At 40.9% G+C, this 21,844-nt stretch overlaps 1 protein-coding gene across 3 annotated transcripts; it reads left to right on the plus strand.

The window, feature by feature from the left end:
- The first annotated feature begins 559 nt into the window (after window positions 1–559).
- On the plus strand, window positions 560–21,535 carry TRPC1 (transient receptor potential cation channel subfamily C member 1). Of its 3 annotated transcripts, none has more exons than XM_083503664.1 (13): window positions 560–1,305; window positions 4,668–4,822; window positions 5,028–5,129; window positions 6,721–6,929; window positions 8,246–8,377; window positions 9,159–9,354; window positions 10,856–11,192; window positions 13,196–13,335; window positions 16,008–16,151; window positions 18,853–19,028; window positions 19,156–19,357; window positions 20,563–20,757; window positions 21,219–21,535. In XM_083503664.1, the coding sequence occupies exons 1-13, from the start codon at window positions 1,170–1,172 to the stop codon at window positions 21,444–21,446; spliced, it is 2,352 nt and encodes a 783-aa protein (XP_083359790.1). In that variant the 5' UTR covers window positions 560–1,169; the 3' UTR covers window positions 21,447–21,535. The 3 variants fall into 3 exon arrangements, with proteins under 3 accessions (XP_083359790.1, XP_083359791.1, XP_083359792.1); XM_083503665.1 differs by having other exon boundaries at window positions 563–1,305; window positions 6,721–6,923; XM_083503666.1 differs by having other exon boundaries at window positions 566–1,305; window positions 6,721–7,978.
- The last annotated feature ends 309 nt before the right edge of the window (window positions 21,536–21,844 follow it).

The following is a 21,844-nucleotide window of genomic DNA, read 5'->3' on the forward strand; positions in this document are numbered from 1 at the left end:
GCCCCCAGTTTCCCTCTGCCTCTTCTTCTCCTTGTTGTCCAATACCAGCATCCATTGAAAACTGATGGGATTTTCTCCTGTGGTCAACACGGAAGGAGAAGGCATCAGCAGCCATGGGCAAATAGCAAGGACAGACTGGAACAGCTTCCTCTAACTTAAAAACTGGGGGAAAGGGAGCATCCTACATTCTGTGCACAAGGTTCCAGGCTTAATCCTCAGCATTGCCAGTTGAGAGGACCACAGATAGAGGGGTCTGGAAAAAATCACATTGTGAATATGTGGAGCAGGAAAAAGGGAGGAAAGCTGAGAGACAAGTATCTCCTCACCCTTTTGGTGTTTTCTTGGGAGAAGGGATTCAAACCCAGGTCATCACAGCTCCCACACTGAACCAAATTTCACTGAGGTTCTTTTTCTAAAAAACCCATAGGCTGCAAAATGGCTTGGGCCAACCCGGCAAGTTACTTCTGCTGCAGCACGGTGCCTGCTTCAATTGATAACAAGCTTCAAATGCCTGCACGTAAGCATGTTCAAGGTTAAGTTTCCATAAAACAGAACCAGTGGGTCGAGCGTTGGACCTAGAAGGCCAGGGTTCGAATCCCCACTCAGGCAGGAAGCTCACTGGGTGACCTCGGACTACTCACCTAGCCTAACCTCCCTCGCAGGATTGTTGCGAGGATGCAATGGGGGAGAACTCTTGTCTGCCACCTTGACCTTTTTGTAGAAGAAGGGGGATTGCATTGCGATGCGGTGCAATCAAATTTTAATGGCCTGCGGCAGTTCCTTTCAAAATACCTCCCAGTGACCTGAATTATAGCTGTATCTATGGTCTAAAATGCGGCGGAGGAGGGATGAGAATATTTGCTCTTGTGCCCCCTCCCCTGCACGCTGATGTTTCCCAGCTGCCTCACGAGGCACGAATGAAGAGGGAGCGCGGCTGCTTAGGCCACCGCGGAGCCTCCCTGCGCCTGCGCGGAGATCTCTCCCTCCTGCTTTGACATCTCCATCGCCGCTCGGCTGCTCTCCGGCCTCTTGCGTGCCAGAGGGGCGCGCTTGGCCGGCCTGGCGGGCGGCGGATCCCCGGCTGCAGCTGCTGCTGCTGCGTGAGGGAGTAGAGGAAGGGCCCTTCCCGCGGCGCGGCCTCTCCCGATGGGCCTCCGCCTGGCGGGGCCATGGCTGCTCTTTACCAGAGCGCGGACCAGTCGGCCTCGGCCTCCCCTAACAAGCTGCTGGCGCTGAAGGATGTCCGGCAGGTGAAGGAGGAGACCACCTTGGACGAGAAGCTCTTCCTGCTCGCCTGCGACAAAGGTAGGGCGTCGCTTAGGACGGGCCGTTGCGGGCCTCGGATAGAGAGGAGCGGCCCGGCGTGGATTTAGGGCGGCGGCGGAGGCAGCTTGACGCGCAAACCTCCGACTCGGCTCCTAAGGGTCTCATGAACTCTGAGGAGAGAGGGAGTCCGTGCCCCCCTCCGCTGCGCGAAAAGTGATGGATACCGGGAATATTATATTGCCACTATGGTGGTGGCCGCTATACATTGGTGGCCGAAGTGTGTTAACGGATGCTAAGCAGCCGATGAGGCTGCCCATGAGGATTGCAGGATCTCCCAGTCCCTGGATCATAGCTGTCAACTTTTCCCCTTTTTTAAGGGAAATTCCCTTATTCCGAATAGGATTCCTCGCAAGAAAAGGAAGAAGTTGACAGCTATGCCCTGGATTTGAATGTGCGCCTCTATATTTCTCAGCCTCTCTGCCTCTCACACCCGCACCCACTTCCTCACTGGATGATGACGACCTGCTCAGGTTGTTCGCTACCTCTCAAACCCAACCTTCCTCGCCCTGCCTTGTGGTATATATATATATATATATATATATATGCCCCAGGGAAAACGCAAAAGAAGGGGCAAGGTGGATGAAGCGCCTTCTTAGGAAGTCAGATTTAACTTGGCAGCAAAATTATCTCCTTGAATGAGCATCCTTTGGGGTGTTTTGTCTACCCCCCCCCCCCCGTTCCGAAGGCATAGCTGTCAACGTTTCCCTTTTTTTAAGGGAAATTCCCTTATTCCGAATAGGATCCCTCGCAAGAAAAGGGAAAAGTTGACAGCTATGCCCCCACGGGGGGCAATTTGGTTTTGAAGGAAGACAATTCGAGAATGAGTTATTAACAGTTAATGGCCTTTTAGGCTTCCTCTGTGTGAATAGGAGATCACTTTTAGAATAATAAGAATTATATGTCAGGGGCGGGCTGGAAGGGGTCAGGATTTTAGAGATGCTTAGATGGGACATGGACAAAAAATGGTTGGGAACCCTTGGTCTACCCTTTGCGCAATGGGTTGAAAATGTTGCTGGCTTCTGTCCCTGAGGACAAATAGGGCCTTTCTCCCTTTCCTCCATTATTGGGAAGAGAGTTCACCTGAAATTCTGTGGCTTTTTGCGTAATCAATTGAGCTCTCTTATGTCCAAGTACTGCATTTCTGCTAGTTTGCTTTCATGGGATGCACTGCCTACTCCTGGTTGCAGTCACCTTCTGAGTTGCGAGGGTTCAGGAGACTTGGATTAAAATCCCCACTCAAGCTGTGAAACACGCTAGGTGAACTTGGGCAAGTTGCACACTTGTGGCCTCACCTTTGCTCAAGGTTGCTGTGAGGGTAAAATGGTAGAAGGGAGGGAGAACCAGTGAACACATTTAACTGAGGTAGGCCCTGACCACCTGAGTACCCCCCCCCCCCCCCGTTTGCAGCTTGTTCTGGCCTTGTGCCTTTCCTCCTGCCATTTATGTGCAGTAGGGCAGTCAACAGAGCACTGTGTGCCTACCCATCACAGTCATTTTCTTCATTAGTTTGTCACTCAGCCTATGCAGGGCAGACAGATTCACCACTTACAGGGTGCTCCACAAAACAGCTGACATGGGGAATGAATGAGGGGACCATAACAATGCTGCCGCCTTCCCCAGTCATCTGGCACGTGACTTGGCTAACTCATTATACCTTTTGACAGGCTTGCCCTGCCTGTTGGTTTTAATTAATTCTTTCACATGCATTCATGTAAAAAGTGGGGGGAACAGTAATAATCTGGAAGTGATTCTTTATATATGTGGACAACATAAAAGTTACTGAGGTTTAGAAATGTATGTAATAAGTACAAAAATTATTAACTGCTCTTATTTTGATTGCTGTTACGCATTATGTTATTAATGCTAATTTAATTTCAATTTCTCTTGCTGAAGCATTGCCTTACTAAAATTTAAAAATATATAATATCAGAAAGACATTCACATGTTATAAATTCAACATTTCTGTCTAATACACAAAATGTTTGAAGGCATTGTGACTTTTTTCACTTTCCCACTTGGATCCAAATAATTTGTTTTGTTTAAATTTTAAAAATATGTACACAATGGGAAGAAACAGATGTAACTTACCTAGAAATATGGAGCCCAATATTTTTGGCATATTTTTAAACTAACATGGGGGTTTCCTTGTGAGTTGTGTGGCTTTGGTCCTGTGGAAATATTTGAAATGGTATGACCTGTAACAATATGTGACTTTTATAATATGTCGCCTCTGCTACCTTGTACAGAAAGGTAAATGTTAGAAGATGGTGGCAGAGGTTGGGTGTTATTCTTTCAGGGAGATAAGCAGGATTATAGTATTCTGTTTGTGGGGTTGCACCTGCATCAAGAGATGTTAAATAACTATGAAGTTCAAGCATTTTTGTATAGTTGTCTTGGGGGGGGGATTTTTAGATAAAGAGTTTCATTTCTAGAAATTTACTTGGTGGGAAGCTAATTTTTTTCCTATAAAACTGCTCACAATTCATCAATCATTTCTAGTTTCCTACACCTGCTGTATTACCTACTGCTTCGTAGATAGATCAAGTATTTTTGTATACTAATTTTCAATCAAAGGATAGTGGTTCTTCCAGTTCACCACTTGTTGCCACCATAGTTCTTCTATCTAGGATATTATTCCAGATCCTGAGTTTCTTCTCATGGACTGGAACATAGCAAACAGAATAAAGTATTTAAGTGTACATGATAAAAATGTTATATACTCCACATATTTACTGTACACCACACTGGTTCCTATGCATCTATTTTACTTACAAGATATGATTAGTGCTAATAGTATGTTAGGTGAGCAGGATGAGGGAAGGATCCTTAAAGCTTTATTTTGCCACTGGAATGTGACAGCTGAAAGCGTTGCTCATTGGCTAGGCAGTGCATGTAAGGTGCAGGATCAGTGCTTGTGCATTGCAAGTGTAGGATGTAGGTTTTTAAAATCTCTACTTCAAAAAGCCGTGTGGTGTCACTAAGTCAGAGTGTTAAAACATCTGCTGCACAGAAGAACATGGAACTAAGCTTGTAGGGATGACTGAATTTAAAAGCAAGTGTAATATTTATTTGTGGTGCAGGGGTTAGAGTGTTGGACTAGGACCTGAAACATGTGACTCAAATCCTCACTCAACCATGCAGCTCACTGGGTTACCAACTCTCAGCCTAACCTACCTCACAGAGTTGTTTTGAGGATAATACAGAGAAGGTGAGAGCGATGCATCGCATATTGAGCCCATTGGAGGAAAAGAGGAATAAATATCATCTTGTATAATATAATATGATGGAATATCAGCAAATAAAAAGCACTAAAATAGATCTTTTGTCTATTACTGGTTCAGGTGACTTTTACATGGTGAAAAAACTTTTAGAAGAGAATAGCTCTGGTGATATGAACATAAATTGTGTGGATGTGCTTGGGAGAAATGCTATTACCATAACTATTGAAAATGAGAATCTAGACATACTACAGCTGCTCCTGGATTATGGCTGTCAGGTACTATAATCTTCTTCTTCTTCTTCTTGATGATGATGATTATAGCCATTGGAATAATCATGAGATTTAACTTCTTTTTACCTATTGTTTCAGAAAAGAAACATTTTCCTTCAGTGAACCTATCTTTGTCATTTTTGAAAAATAGTCTTTTGTTCCCTAGTATGCAGGTTGCTATTACTTCTGCTTTAATGTTCCATTTTTTCAGTCTACAGATGCACTCTTGGTGGCCATTGACTCAGAGGTTGTGGGAGCTGTAGATATACTCCTTAATCATCGACCCAAACGAACCAGTAGACCAACAATTGTTGTTAGTATTACATAAATTAAAAGCATTATTCCCCATCTTAATGCTGTTGCTCTGCTCAGATTGTTGTGTTAAGCACAGATAGTGGTACCTTGGTTCTTGAATGGCTTAGTTGTCAAACAAATTGGCTCCTGAATGCCGCAAACCTGGAAGTAAGTTGTCAGGGGCTGCCTCAGGTCTCAGCTCACAAAAGACCAACGCCAAGCTCTTCTTATATACAAGGATGTTTATTGCAGTTCATTATTGGTTCCACAACCGAGGCGCGCAGCCCCGCGTCTCTTAGCCTAGACGTTTGAAGTCCCCTCTGAATCGGTCCCGCCCCTACACCAGCTTAAGAGGCTTGTGCTAGTCCACCTCTTCCTGTCTTTCCTTTTCCGCAGGGTCTTTCTGCCCCCTGGGTTCCTTCCCTCCTGCTTTCTCCTGAAGCGGATTCCTCAGATGCCTGCTCCCCCCTCCTTCGTGCTTTGGGGCCAGGCTCCTCCTCCGGGCTCTCTGCATTTCCGCGCGCCTCCACATTTGAACTTGGCGCGCGTTCGCTACCCCTGACCTTCCTCTTGACACTTACACTACTCCCTGTACTACTCTCCGCCCCTTCCGGCAGGACGTCCTGCCCCGATCTCCTTCCCCTGTCTCCTTCCTGCTCTGCTCCGTGTGTCACACTGGGAACTCCACCCTCTTCACTCCGTTCCTGCTGGGAAGCCGGCCCCGATCTCCCACTCCCACTCGGGGTTTCCCTGCTGCTTCCCTGCTCCTGGCAGGTCCCCCCTGCGACCCCCCTTGGCCTGACTAGGGGCGCCCCCTTCTGGGAATCCTCCGATTCACTTGAGAGACTCATGGAAGACCTCAAGTCATTGTCATCCTCTTCCTCACTGTCCTGGGATTCTTCCCCATCGCTCTCCGTCTCCCCCCTCACCTGTGCCTCTGTCCCTGAACCCCTGACATAAGTGTTCTGGTTTGCGAACGTTTTTCAGAAGCCAAACGTCTGACGCAGCTTCTGCTTGAGTGCAGGAAGCTCCTGCAGCCAATCAGAAGCCACACCTTGGTTTTCTAATTGTTTCGGGAGTCGGATTCCCGGAACGGATTAAATTTGAGAACCAAGATACCACTGTATTTGATAGTGGAAGTTTTGGAGAGTACATTTAAGAGTCTTTTGGTTATATATCTGAAAATGAGCAGGTTTTTTTTTTTTTTGCTTTTGTTTTTTTCATTTTTGGGAGAGGAAAGGATGGGGTTTTAAAATTATTTGTACCCTGTAGCTATCATTATCAATACTCAGACTTGGACTGAGCCAGGGCTATCTTAGATTTAAGCAAAAGTAGAGTGGCAATAACTAGGGCTTTTTTTCAGCCAGAATTCAGTTCCGGCAGCTCTAGCTAAAAGAGATGTAGCTATTAAATGGCAGCGTGGTACAATATTAACAAGGGGAATTATATTTTCTGCTATAAGCACAATCAGTTCTGAAGATTTAAAGTTTTAAAATGTGAGAGACTGCAGTAAATATATTATTTTTGCCTGTAGATTTGACAATTTTTAGCTTTTAGATCTCTGATTTAACAATTCATAAAGCCCAGGCTTCTTTCTCTCTCTATTTCAGAAATTAATGGAACGTATTCAGAATCCAGAATATTCAACAACAATGGATGTGGCACCAGTCATTTTAGCTGCTCACCGTAACAACTATGAAATTCTCACTATGCTATTAAAGCAAGATGTGTCACTACCCAAACCTCATGCTGTTGGCTGTGAATGTACATTATGTACTGCCAAGAACAAAAAAGATAGCCTTCGGCACTCCAGGTTACAGTAATTAGCTGTTTATTAATGCATGTAATTTCCTTCCTGTCTTTTAGAAGAACTAGATTTTAAGCAACCACTTGCCTGATCACTTGTAGTGAGTAATAATCATTTCAAGGGAAAATCCGAAGTTCAATGATAGTGCACATGCTTTGAATGCAAAATATCCCAGGTTCAATCCCATGCATCTGAGAAATGGCTCTGGAGAGTGTAGGCAATATTGAACTAGATGGTCCAGTGGTCTTACTCTGTATAAGGCAGATTCCTTTGTTTCAGGTGACCCAGGAGAGAAGTTTTTATAAAAGAGGGTTGGTTATTTCCCCCCCTTTCAGGTCATTATAAACTACAGGCATGAAATAGATAATTGCATGACCTTCTGCTAAACTGAGAAGAGGATTGTCCCTTTTCTCAAGATTTTTAGCCTGCCACATATTTCAGCATGAGGGACGTGAGAGGTTTTCCCCTCTTTGTACTGTGTTCTGATATTATTTATGCAAGATTGTAATGCAGCACATAAATGGGTGGCAGGGTGGCGATGTGGCAGGGCAGGATGGAAGCAAAACTAGACAGACTTTTCTGTGCTCCAGCCTCCAGGCTTTTCAGCCATTAGGGAGCCAGTTACATTCAGACACCCCTGTTAGTGAGTTATTGTATGATTGCAAATAGCATAGCAACCAAATATGTTCCAGCTGAATTGTACAGGATGTCTCTAATTACTGTATGTACTCAGACTTAAAGTTTGGGTTCCACTTCCAGTATAATGGGAATTCTGCAAGTATTTGCTGCAGTTTTCATTTTAATAGTAGTGTGCTTATCCTTTTGAAATAACTAATGTACCCCCCCTTCTATATTTGCTATTGTGTAAAACTGTTAGTAGCCTGCCAAACAGCTAGTAGCTTGCATTTCTCTGCTGGTCATGGAGAAAATAAGTTTTCTTCTTTAATGGCTAGCATGAAAACAAGCAGGCTGGCAGAATAGGAATAGAGCAATCCATCCCTCATTTGTCAGCCTGATCATGAAGTTGCCACAAGAAATTTTTCGCTCCTGCTGGCTACCAGGTGAGTTGTTTACTACAAAGTTGCATTAATAAGCTTTCTTCAGTGCTGAGGCCAAAATAAACTTAAGTAATTTGCCTTAGCACACATGCTTTTGAGGAGTACCTAGGGCATTTTGTGTTTCTTTTGTTGTACTGGAAATGGCTTTAAATGTAGATAAATATACCAGATACCTGAAATTAAACAGATTACAAACAAAGTATGAGCTGAAAATGCTATTGAATAAAAACTGGTTGACTTAAGATGTATTCTTTGATATTTTTATAACAGATTTCGTCTTGATATTTATCGATGTTTGGCCAGTCCTGCCCTAATAATGTTGACGGAGGAAGATCCAATTCTGAGAGCCTTTGAACTTAGTGCAGATTTAAGAGAACTAAGCCTTGTGGAAGTTGAATTCAGGTATCAGTAGCAAATTAATTTCTACTACTGTTTCCTTTTTAGTATTATGCTTCTAAATATAATTGGATGCAGGCACTTCACAAGTGAGTCAACAAAATCCCAATGATCAGTTGTAAATGATATCAGTGAATTTACAGTGGAATCCTATGCATTTGTGCTTAGGATTGGTTTTGGCTAATGCTCCTAAGTTTCATAAAGGACCAATTTGGCTGCAAACTAATACATTTCAGTTGCTAGAGCAAATGATTGTACGAATCATTGACTAAATGTGTTAATTACACAATGGGAAAAATTGATTGCAGTCTGTTGGTTGGATCTAGAACAAAGTTAGTCGCACTTACTAAAATCAAATGAATCATGACTAACTTGTCCCATTGATTTCAATTAGACTAAAGCTTGCCTGATTTAGTCTGGATCCAGCCCATTGATTTTAAATCAGTCCTCTTTCATTGATGAGTTAAATCATCCATTTGAATCAAATTCATTTTTAACTCATTCCAGTCTGTATTCAGTTTGAATAGAGGAAGGACCTTTCTTTGGTGAAATTAACATTAAAAGACATAAGATCATAAGAGACCTCTGCGTGAGACCAAAGGCTCATAAAGTGGAGCATCTTGGTTTTACTTGGCCCACAAGGAGGACCTGAGTGCAAGAGCACTCTCTACACTTGTGATTCCCTGCAGCTGCTATTCTGCAGCATACTGCCTCCCAAGAGTTAAAGTGAAATATATTCATCATGTCCATTGTATGCTAGTATGCTTTTACCTTCTCTATATCCTAGAAATGATTATGAAGAATTAGCTCAACAGTGTAAAACCTTTGCTAAAGATTTGCTTGCACAAGCACGGAATTCTCGGGAGCTTGAAGTTATACTCAACCATACAGCAAGTGATGAGCATGTGGATAAAAGGGGGCTGTTAGAAGAGAGAATGAATTTGAGTCGCCTAAAGCTTGCTATTAAATACAACCAAAAAGAGGTATGTCTTTTTTCTTTCTTTCTTTTTTTGCTAATGTATTATAAAGCTGTCCGACTAATTGATGGAATAGACCCAACTATGATAGATACATATCTTCATAGGCACACTGCTTCTAATAGTTTAAAGAACCACAACATTAGGTGAAGAGTAAAGAGTTGTATCCAATACTAGTCCCATCAAATGGAGAACATCCATTATGGTAGAGAAAATCGCTTGCAGAAACATGTGTATTAGGAGAAATTCACTCTATAATGTTGATGAGTTTTCTTAAACTTCATGAATTGATGGAGAAATGTGGAGAACTGAAGTTAGGATTGAAAAAAAAATGAATTGAGAAGAAACTAAAATGACAGACTTGTTCATCCCTAGTTTTGAAGTTGTGTTTGTTATCTTGATCCTGAATAATTATTCTAAATTTTACCTCTTAAAAACAGAACCATTGAAATTAGAGTTCGAATCCGCACAACAGGGTGAATTCCTGTTGCTCTGTCCCAGCTTCTGCCAACCTAGCAGCTTGAAAGCATACCAGCGGAAGTAGATAAATAGGTATCGCTGTGGCAGGAAGTTAAATGGCGTTTCCGTGCTCTTGCTTACGTCATGGTGTCACATTGCACCAGTAGTGGTTTAGTCATGCTGATCTAGAAAGCTGTCTGAGGACAAATGCCGGCTCCCTCAGCTGGAAAAGCAAGAAGAGCACCGTACCCCATTGTCCCGTTTGACAGGATTTAACCATCCAATGGTCCTTTACTTTTTTACCTTTTACTACTACAGTCGCGGGTGGCGCTGTGGTCTAAACCACAGAGCCTAGGGCTTGCTGATCAGAAGGTTGGCGGTTCGAATCCCTGTGACGGGGTGAGCTCCCGTTGCTCTGTCCCTGCTCCTGCCAATCTAGCAGTTCGAAAGCATGTCAAAGTGCAAGTAGATAAATAGGTACCATTGTGGCAGGAAGCTAAACGGCATTTCCGTGCACTGCTCTGGTTCGCCAGAAGCGGCTTAGTCATGCTGGCCACATGACCCGGAAGCTGTACGCCGGCTCCCTCAGCCAGTAAAGCAAGATGAGTGTGCAAGCCCAGAGTCGTCCATGACTGGACTTAATGGTCAGGGGTTCCTTTACCTTTACTACAGTCATACCTTGGTTTTCGAACAGCTTAATTCACGAGCAACTTGGAACTCGAACGTCACAAATCTGGAAGTAGGTGTTCCAGTTTGTGAACTTTGCCTTGGAAGCCGAAAGTCTGTCGCGACTTCTGCAGCTTACGATTGGCTGCAGGATGCTCCTGCAGCCAATCAAAAGCCATGCTTTGGTTTCTGAATGTTTTGGAAGTCGAACGGACTTCCGGAACGCATTCTGTTCGAATACCAAGGGACAACTGTATAAGTTGTACAGTACAATTGTAATCTTACCCCATTTTCTCCCCACTGGTTTAAATAAAGCTTGAGTAATGAGTTATTGGCTACTTTGGACAGTATTTATTGATGTATATTTCTTTTCCTATTGCAGTTTGTTTCTCAGTCTAATTGCCAGCAATTTCTCAATACTGTCTGGTTTGGACAAATGGCTGGTTACCGTCGCAAGCACACGTTTAAGAAGATTTTGACTGTCCTGACAGTTGGCATATTTTGGCCAATACTGTCTCTTTGTTACTTGTTGGCTCCAAAATCTCAAATAGGCCGTATAATTCACACTCCGTTTATGAAGTTTATCATTCATGGAGCATCATATTTCACATTTCTCCTCTTGCTTAACTTGTACTCACTTGTCTACAATGAAGATAAAAAAAATACCATGGGGCCAGAGTTGGAGAGAATAGACTATCTTCTACTATTTTGGCTAATTGGTAAGTATAAAATGGTTATAAAATTAATTGTTACAACCCTGGCAATATTGTCTAGTAATGGAAAAAGACATGTTTCATCTTATTTTGACAGGGAGGAGCATACCAGTCTTAATATAATTGAAGGATATATTATTATTTTTACCAGGCTTAGGTGCCATTACTATCTAGGGGTGTGATTGATTATGCTGTAGTTGGATCTACATAGGGCATAAGAGTTGGGAGTTTTGTTTGTGTGCACAGACATAACACTGCAGTAGGAAAATGCGAGAACTCTTTTGGTTTCCTGTACCTTTTAAACCCTCTCCTGGTCTACGTTCCTCTACTAGTTTCCTTTGAGTGTATTTGCTTATGCTAAGGGGAGAAGGCTCTGTGATCACTGGGGAACTCCATACCTTTAAAGGGGAAAATAATGTCCTAGTGATTCTTAAGGTTTCTAAACAGATCCTAGAGGTGAAAGTCTCATAAGAATTCAGCCAAACAACAAATTACCATTAAAAGACTTACACGTGGGCAGGCATGTTCTTCGTTGGTTCATGCGACTCTTCTATTTCTTATATGAACTAACTGTAGGCTGAGGAGGTCTAAAAAAGGTGGATGTCAGATCATGGAAGCTGAATACCTTCACATCTTCCGTTGTGTAGACTTTCTTCTCTTTCCCCACCTTCAGTACTGGAAGTGAGTCAGGGTGGGGAGAAGAGTACTTGAAGTGATAAAAGTGTAGCAAGTTAAGGCAAGGCAAGGGGGTGAGTTTAGTTCTTACCAGGTTGCATCTTTGGTTGTTAAAAAAAAAAAGGAATTTCACAGACCTGTGACAGGCACCCACATCTGTATTCATATCTATTTTACCCCTCAACAACAACAACAAAAGTTGGAATTGTCATATATTATAGTTGCACATTCCATTTTCATACATGAAAGTAATACTTTGTAAGAAGTTTTCAGGTATGAGAAGTAGTCCCTGTGGTGCTGATTCACACATAGCTGAAGTATGCCTGATGTGGGAGCATGAAAATGTGTGTCCCCAGTCCATACACAACAAAGCTGTGATGTTGTTGTTTTGTACTATTCCCGCCCCCTTTATATGGAAGGAAGGATTGTGTAAATCATTCCTACAGTCCACATAACAAGTTTTATGAAAATAGAACTTAAATATTTGTAGACTTGCACCATGTTTATAGAAAACTCTGTTCCTTGAAGTGTGGCAGCTACCTTTCCAGAAACAGTTTGCAGATTATCTGAAGTAACTACAGAACCAGCAGAGGGAGCATGGATCACTACTCTTCAACATTGTTTGTTAAAATGAATTCAGCAACCTTTGCTATTATTTTCTAAATGCAAATAAAATTACAGTTGTACTTGGAACACTAAACCGTAACTTAATCTTTTGTGAAGCACACTGCTTAAATAATAATAGCCCTATATATTCTTTATGCCCAGTTTGGAATTGTGTATGTTGCTATTATTACAAATGTTTAATAGTAAAGTAGTATAGAATGTACTGCTGTGGGGTGGGGGAAGCATAATGTGATGTTGCCTAGAAATTTTAAAACTATTAACATTTACCATTGACATAAGAGTATGTTATTTACATAGAAGAGTTTTTTTTCCTTAGTAAGATATGTAGATACAGACATTGCTTTTGAGACTCACTTCTTGCTATTTTTAACCACACTGATTATGACTTTGAAAAGAGAGACTAGAATGTGAAAGGCTGCTAAAGGATAGCACCAACATGGCTTGAGTTTTGACTCCAGGTTAAAATGTGGCTATCTACCCAAGCCACTATAGTGGTACCCTTGCTTGGCTGTTGTAGTTATGTTGTTAGCATAATTCCCAGTGTCTTTTAGAAGGTGTGGATCCCTTCTTGCATGTTTTAACCCAATGCTTCTTTGGCAGTACACACAGTTCTTACGTTCCTCTGCTCCCCATTACTCTGTGACTGAAATCACTGTGAAATGAATCTAGTATATCTCACTAACTGCGTTCTGTTTCTCTGCTCTAAGGAATGGTGTGGTCAGATGTTAAAAGGCTCTGGTATGAAGGCTTAGAAGACTTCTTAGAAGAATCCCGAAATCAACTTAGTTTTGTCATGAATTCTCTCTATTTGGCAACTTTTGCTCTCAAAGTAGTTGCCCATAACAAGGTAAACATCAACTCAGTGTTTGATAACACTGTGTTGTGCAGAATCCTGTATAACCTTTTAAAAAAAGAAGTTTTAAAAAAATGTTTTAAAACAACAAAACTCTTGGTGGTTGACACCAGCATAAAATTACGCTGTTTTTCAAAATGGAGGGCATCCTAGGAACACTCATTCTTAATTTAAAGCCTCAAAGTATGTCTTTGATTTCAGTCTCCATCTATTTAGCACTAGTAGAGAAAGTAAGCATGTGAAGATATAGCTGCATGTTGAGTCTTTCTGTTTTCTTATGTTTTTGGTGTGTTTGATGGTGTATTCGAGTGTTTTTATTCTATTATAGAAAAAAAGGGTGTGAACCAACAGCAACGTTACTATTCATCCAAGTAGATTTGTAGTCTTATCTGAAATTAGTTGCATTCATTGTTGTCATCCATCTGGAGTGTGACTGGGGGTGAAGTCAAACTGCTGGAGAATCACAGCGCCTCCTGTGGATGCAGAGACTGGTAACTGGTAACTGCTGACTCCCGCCTTGTTTTTGCTGCAGTATCAGCAGCAAAGTGACTCCCTGGGGTGCGAGCCTGGCTAGTGTGTATGGAAGTCCTGGGCTGCCCGGATGACAAGGCCACCCCCTCTTGACCTCACAGATGTGACCCAAAGGAAAGCAGAGCATTCATAAGTCTCATTATAAAATGAAACTGGGGATTTATGTGCCATATGAGTATATAATACAGAGGCTTATACACCAGACACCTACTAATTCTAATTAGGCGCATTTTTTTCCAGTGAAGGCTGTGTTACAAGCTTTAGCTACAGCCTAGAATCATAGAATTGTGGAGATAGAAGGTATCCTGAGGGTCATCTAGTCCAGCCCCCTGCAATGCAGGAATAAACATTCCCTTTATTTTCTTGGAGAATATTTGTGAAACATTGGCTTATTTGCGATGATCAGCAAATCATCTGTTTTCCTAAAGATGATGAAATCTGATTAATTTATACATCGCTTTGCAAATTAATAAAGTGCTTTAAATCCTCTATCCTTCTTTCCCTTACAATAACTTTGGGTGGAGTGCTGCTTACACTCCAATTTTACGCATAAGTCACTAAGACTTAGAATTGTGACTTGCTGAAGGCCACGGAGCCAATGGCAGAAGCGAGACTGGGGGAAGAGGGGGAATTTTCATCAGGACCGCATGGAGAAAGGCTTTAAGGCCTTTCCATCAGTGCCATTATCCTGATAATGATTGGGGTTTGCAGCTGATGCTTAAAGCACGCGTGGGTAGAGAGGAACACACAGAGAAATGTAAACGCAGATACACATTTATTGTACTGTGCAGTTTGGCCCTAAGGGAGTGTGGCTGCGTTTGATACATCCATCCTTTGTGCTTCCCTTCCCTTCCCTTTCGTTTTCTCTTCACTTTAGATTACAAGCTTCTTTGGGACCTTTTTATTTTTAAATGCAGGTCGCTAAAGTATTGGGTGCATTAATCATGCCATATATAATAATAATATGGGCCTTTCTTCATGATAATAATGTATGTGCAGCTTTTTAATTTTGCACCCCTTGGTTTGGTGTGATATCTTACCAGTCTCTGCAGTACAGTGTTCCTTCTGCATCTACGTTAACTGTGGTAGATATTAGTCACAATTTGCTCCCAACCCAAGATTTGAATCCGGGTTATGAATCTTGAGTGAGGAATGTACCCTGATTAGGATTAATCATTGTTAATGTTAATACAGACATGATACTGAAAAATGGCCAAGAGTCACAAGGAAACGTGCTCTTGAGGGAAGGGACTGTAGACGGGGGCATGTGATCTACTGCCCACTCCCAGTCATGACTAATGGAGAGAAAACAAATCTGTACCAGCCTTAATGGATGGCAGAAATTGTCTTGCTGCAACTGTATTAATCTGAACCACTCAGATATTTTTTCCTCATGTGGCTGAATCTTCAGAGCTGCCTTTCTTGTTGTCTGGTGTTCATTTGGAGTGCAAGATAAAGCTGTATCTTCTTAGCTCTGCTTGCTAGTCATGTAAGAACCTTCCAGATTAAATAGGTTTATATCTATCCTGACAAAATATTGCCTTGAGTCAGAAAATCTCATTCAAATAAAGCTAGCTTATATTTTAGACAGAAATAAATTGAGTGTAAAAAAAAAAGTCAGTAGGGCAGCTGTTTGATCATTGGTCCATTATTTTACCTCATTCAGTGCTGGATCTTGTCCTGGATTGTTAGCGGCTGGAGAATACTCCTGTTTCTTTGCAGCCTCCTGTTGGCTACATTCAGTAGCAATGTCAAGCCATGCTTTGTTATGAGCAAGCCTGAGGGTGGTGTGTTCCCTCCTTGTCTTGCTATCTCTTCTTTTTACATGAGCAGGCGGATATGTGACAAATTATAGTCATCCAAAATACACTGAGCGTTGGTTTGTGCAAATCAGTGTTCGCTGCATTTGGATATAACAGCAAAATATCATTATCCTGCAAATTATAAACCATTACTGCTGATCTTTGCCTCTCACGACTTAAAAGGGGGAAAGGAAATCTGTGACCCTTGGTGCTTGCGATTTGTTCATGGTTGGAAGATAGGCTACAGATAATGTGTGTCATTGGTTGATGAAAGCTGCCACTGGATTATCTGTTATAACTTAAAGTAACTTCAACTTCTTTCAAAAACTCTAGTTCCATAATTTTGCTGAGAGGAAGGATTGGGATGCCTTCCACCCTACCCTGGTGGCAGAAGGTCTGTTTGCTTTTGCCAACGTTCTGAGTTACCTTCGACTTTTCTTCATGTATACAACAAGCTCTGTCCTAGGGCCACTTCAGGTAAGTTGTCCTAGGGACAAAATGGCTAGGTGTAATTGCCTCTGGCTTTTCAGATAGACTCTCTACTTATGTTTAAATTTCCTTCATTGTGTGTATTGATAATTATTCTTTCTGTAGTTGGATAGTGACCTGATTATGTGGGCTTATTGGGGCATATAAATTGGTGGTTCTTTCACTGGGCTAGAAACTTTAGAAATGAAATGAAAATGGCATTATACATGGTACACAAAGGAGTGTAGCATCCTTTAAAAAGGAAGATGCTTTATGTGCCATTCAAAGGTGAATTGAGATCAAAGCGTTAGCGGCACTTCCTATTTATAGTGCCAGATATTCTGGAAATAATTCAGAGGCCTAGTTCCAAAGATATCTAGTTGTGTGACAATAGCAACCAAGGAAGGTAATATAAAAGAGTGCACACCTGTCTGTTAGACACAGCTCAAAGAGCCATATTATTGTTGTGTTTGTCCCCGATTACAGTTAACACATGAGACATATAAGAAAAAACATCAAATGTTACCCATAAGACACTTCGTGTCACAACAGGGAGAGTTCTCCAGTTTTTATTCCTTTCTATTTTACCAACTTTATCTCATTTTCTATTGCAAATTCCTCATTAATAGTACAGGGAGGCAACATATTGAACATTAAAAAGTCCATATTCATTTTTGAAGACATTCACTATGTAACGTACATATTTATTTACATATTGCAACTATAACATCCATTTATATTAGCCCTCTATGTAGTGAAGTCAGAAATCCAGTTGTACATAAACAGCCAACAGTCACCCCATTCAGTGGCACACTGGAGCTTTAGTTGCTCTTGTTGGTGACCATAGGTTGACCCACATACTTTTCCACAAGTAGGTCATGACTTTCAAATGCCCATAAACTGCACCCCATCAGTGAAATGAAACACATATTACTTAAACACCTTCATATTTTCATATATAATTTCAAAGCAGTTTGCCATCTTCCTTTATCTCCAACTATGAACACTTTTAATAAATGCTTTGAAAAGCTGAATAAATTGATGTTTATATTTATTGTAAGATGCTTTGTGGATACACAGGTCAAAATGCGGGATGGATATATCCCAACTTCACTGCTACTAAAAACAATCTTTACAATAAGATAGTTTTTGTGTAACAAACGCTTCAGATTTTCACAAAAAAGTGTCTTCTCCAAATGTATAACACTTTGTAAGTGTAACGCTGACTACTAAAGTCCGTGCCTAAATTATAGCTACCCTTAACAGGATTTGTTTTGTCATCCTATTAATCTCTCTGGGCAGTAAAAAAAGAATCTGTTACCCCTAGTATCTGTGCAGTACTCCAGAGAAAGTGCTATAGCCCTTCCCATTTTTGTTTTAGGGTTAGTGTAAAACAGGGATAGCCAACATAGTGCCTTCTAGATGTTGTGGAGTACAATTCCCATCATCCTTGATCATGGACAATGTTGGCTGGGGAATATAAAAATTGTAGGCGACAACATCTGAGGGGGACCACATAGGCTAACCCTGCTATAGAAATTATACACCAGAAGCTTTAAATCTGTTTATTAATTTCATAACCCAATCCTATGCATATTTACTCAAAAGTCTGCAATCCTTTGCATTCATGCTTGGATGTAAACCTCATTGAACATAGTTAAACTTTTCATACCATCTTCAGTCATGAAAATGTTGAAGATTATATGTATAGTTTTATTTGTATGCCTCCTTTCTGTAGTTTAAAACCATGCTCAGGATGGCTTCTAAAATGAAAAAGTACCTAATTACAGTGGTGCCCCGCAAGACGAAATTAATTCTTTCCGCAATTTTTGTCGTCTAGCGAATTTTTCGTCTTGCGAAGCACGAAATCCCATAGGAATGCATTGAAAATCAATTAATGCGTTCCTATGGTCAAAAAAAGTCCAAACAAAGCCAAATTTGGTACAACAACAGTTTATTAACTGCTCTTTAAAGTCACACATACTGTAAAGAGCAGTTCAAAAATTGAAGGGAAAATAAATTAACTTTATAAACAAAACATGTCTTTGTTTTTAGACAAAGAAAACAAAGTCGCGAGACGTTTTCGTCTTGCGAAGCAAGCCCATAGGGAAATTCGTCTTGCGAGGCAAATCGAAAACGGAAAAACCTTTCGTCTAGCGAGTTTTTTGTCTTGCGAGGCATTCGTCTTGCGAGGTACCACTGTACAAGCATAACAAAAGTTGTCATAAATAAGTAAAACAGCAAAAAGTATGCAAATAAACTGAACAATTTCCCCATAAATCATAATAAGATCTAAAATAAAGATACAAAAAGTAATATCAGCAACATAACTCCTTAAACAATACCCCAGATTATCATTGATTCTACGTTTTATAGTTATTATTTTTGCTTCAGATATATCATTTGAGTTAAGGAAACAGTCTGTATTTTACTTTTACTATGAGAATAAAAATGATTCAGGATAAAATAGCATGTGTGTTTGTACAGTACAGTACAATAAAATTTAATTCTTGTAGTCTGTGGTTTTATCACAGCTCCCTCCCAACAGTGTTCAGAACAGCTGCTTGACTTTTTTGTAGTGTCATGAATTTGGTCAGGAAAATCCGCTTGTCCTGGAAATAGTTTTTCTAGCATGCCTTCTTAATATGCAATCACCATTTGATATTTCATAGCTGTTTAAAACTGAGAACAAATCAATATGTTCCTACAGATTTCAATGGGGCAGATGTTGCAGGACTTCGGAAAATTTCTTGGAATGTTTCTTCTTGTGTTGTTCTCATTCACCATTGGGTTGACCCAACTGTATGATAAAGGGTTCACTGTGGATGAAGAAAAGGACTGTGCTGGGATTTTCTGTGAGCAGCAAAGCAATGATACCTTCCACTCGTGAGTTTCATAGTGTTGATTGAGATCACAGTTTTTCTTTTATAGAACATGAATGCATTGATTCCATTGATCTGGCCTTTAATGCACAGTAACTACTTTATCTAACCACAGTTTTTCTTTTTTTCAGATTTATTGGCACCTGCTTTGCCCTGTTTTGGTACATATTCTCTCTTGCACACGTAGCCATTTTTGTCACGAGATTTAGCTATGGCGAAGAACTACAGTCTTTTGTGGGTGCTGTTATTGTTGGCACATACAATGTAGTAGTTGTAATTGTTCTTACCAAGCTCTTGGTGGCGATGCTCCATAAAAGTTTTCAGCTGATAGCGGTAAGTGTTTTGAAAACAAGGTTTATTGTATTTTAAGTGTCAACAGTGCTCTTGATTCTGTATAGCACAACAATGTGGGGCTTGATCCAGAAGCTGCAGTTAGTGCAGAATGCTAGAACACAATTGCTGACAGGAGTGGGATCTTGTCAGCATATAACACCTGTGCTCAGGTATCTACACTGGTTGCCAATTTGCTGCTAGGCTGGGCTCAGGCTGTTATTTTTAGCATATATAAACCCCATAACAATTTGGGACCCTTTTATGTACAAGATTGCTTTACTCCGCATGTGCCCACTCAGCCACTTTGATCAGCGGAATTGTCCCTCCATCAGGTGACACAAAATGCCCATTCCACATTTGTTAGAGCTTGATCATTTAGTGTGGCAGCACCTGTACTTTGGAAATCCTTACCCATTCAGATCAAGCAGGTGCCTTCACTGTACAGTGGTACCTCGGGTTAAGTACTTAATTTGTTCCGGACGTCCGTTCTTACCCTGAAACTGTTCTTAACCCGAAGCACCACTTTAGCTAATGGGGACTCCTGCTGCTGCCGCGCCGCCGGAGCACGATTTCTGTTCTCATCCTGAAGCAGAGTTCTTAACCTGAAGCACTATTTCTGGATTAGCGGAGTCTGTAACCTGAAGCATATGTAACCTGAAGCGTATGTAACCCGAGGTACCACTGTACTCTTTTTGACACCTGCCCAAAACATTCTTGTTTGGACAAGCCTACCCAGAGACTTAGGAATGTATGTGTTAAAATGTGGTTGTGGACTTCGCTCGGTTTTACTGTTTTATCTTTTTGTAAACTGCTTTGAAGTTTTGTGTTTTTTTACAATCAAACGGTGTATACATTTTATGAAAGAAAAAATAGACATGTAAATACATGGTGGTAATAGGTATTGTCGGAAATTCTGGCCCCATTATGAACTGAGCCCAAGCCTCTACCCAAGTTTGAGCCTGGTTCTTGGTGGGTTTGCTGTCAGCTATCCCTTCTTCTCACCTGCAGCACCCTTACAAAGGGGAGATGGACAGGTGATAAGAAGCTTCATGCACATGGTTAAATATTGGGTGCATCTTTTTCTTTGTGCATGTATGGGGGTTGAACTTTTGTGTGTGTTAATTCCATCACTTAGTTTTGTAATTTATAATCACCGCTCAGCAGAACCTTTTGATATCTGTTTTCCCAACCCCCCATTAATTTAGAATCATGAAGATAAAGAATGGAAATTTGCTCGTGCCAAGCTCTGGCTTAGCTATTTTGATGATAAATGTACGCTACCACCACCCTTCAATATTGTTCCATCTCCAAAGACTATATGCTACCTATTTAACAGCCTCAGTAAGTGGATCGGCTCTCATACATCATCTGGCAAAGTCAAGCGACAGAATAGCTTAAAGGTAAGAAATAGAAACATAGAACCATAGAATTGTAGAGTTGGAGGGTCATGTAGTCCAATCCCCTGCAAATAGTTATAAAATACTAACAGGGAGTGCCCAGCGGTGCCCAGGAATTTTTAGAAACCAAAAGATACAATGATTTGTAAATGGAGATGAGAAGAAATTAGAATTTGTTGATGGTTGTCGTGTGTGTGTGTGTGTGTGTGTGTGTGCGTGTGCATGCATGCATGTCATACAGGCTGAAGTAGTCGAAATGCAGATTGCGCTTCAAGACGCATAAGATGCATATGTGCAGTATATTATTAAGGAGTTAAGCATGTAGCACTTTAGCTAATGGGGCCTCCTGCTGCCGCTGAAGCAAAGTTCTTAACCTGAAGCACTATTTCTGGGTTAGCGGAGTCTGTAACCTGAAGCGTATGTAACCCGAAGTACCACTGTAATATGTCACTGTTTGCTTACAGGAGTGGAGAAATCTGAAGCAAAAGAGAGATGAGAATTACCAAAAGGTAATGTGTTGTTTAGTTCATCGTTATTTGACTTCCATGAGACAGAGAATGCAAAGCACTGATCAAGCGACTGTAGAAAATCTCAATGAGCTGCGGCAAGACTTATCAAAATTCCGAAATGAAATGAGAGACCTACTTGGGTTCCGGACTTCAAAGTATGCTATATTTTATCAAAGAAACTAGGAATCAAGGTTTTAAATAAAATGCCTAAATTTAGACACCTTCATTGGAATATATTTATTTTCAGCCCAAATAATAAACGATGGAAATTTCTTCTTGTTACATTTTTAAAATGCCGTTGCATGTGATGCAGCCAAACTCAATTGTGAAGAAAGTAAATATTTTTTGTTCTTTTGAGGCTTTTTATTAAGTATACAAAATGTAAAATTTGTACATAGTCTGCCAAATGCAAATGTAGAGTTTGTAATGTGTCATTAACAATTGGATCTCAGAATTTAGGCTGCATTCCTATCCCTTGGAGAAAGCACCATTCAATTCAATAGGACTTACTTCTGAGTAGATAGACATGATTAAGATTATGATTTGTTTGCACACATTTGCATTTTTGAGAAGGAAACAGT

Source organism: Podarcis liolepis, assembly GCF_965112155.1.
Source record: "Podarcis liolepis genome assembly, chromosome: 5".
Lineage (NCBI taxonomy): Eukaryota > Metazoa > Chordata > Lepidosauria > Squamata > Lacertidae > Podarcis > Podarcis liolepis.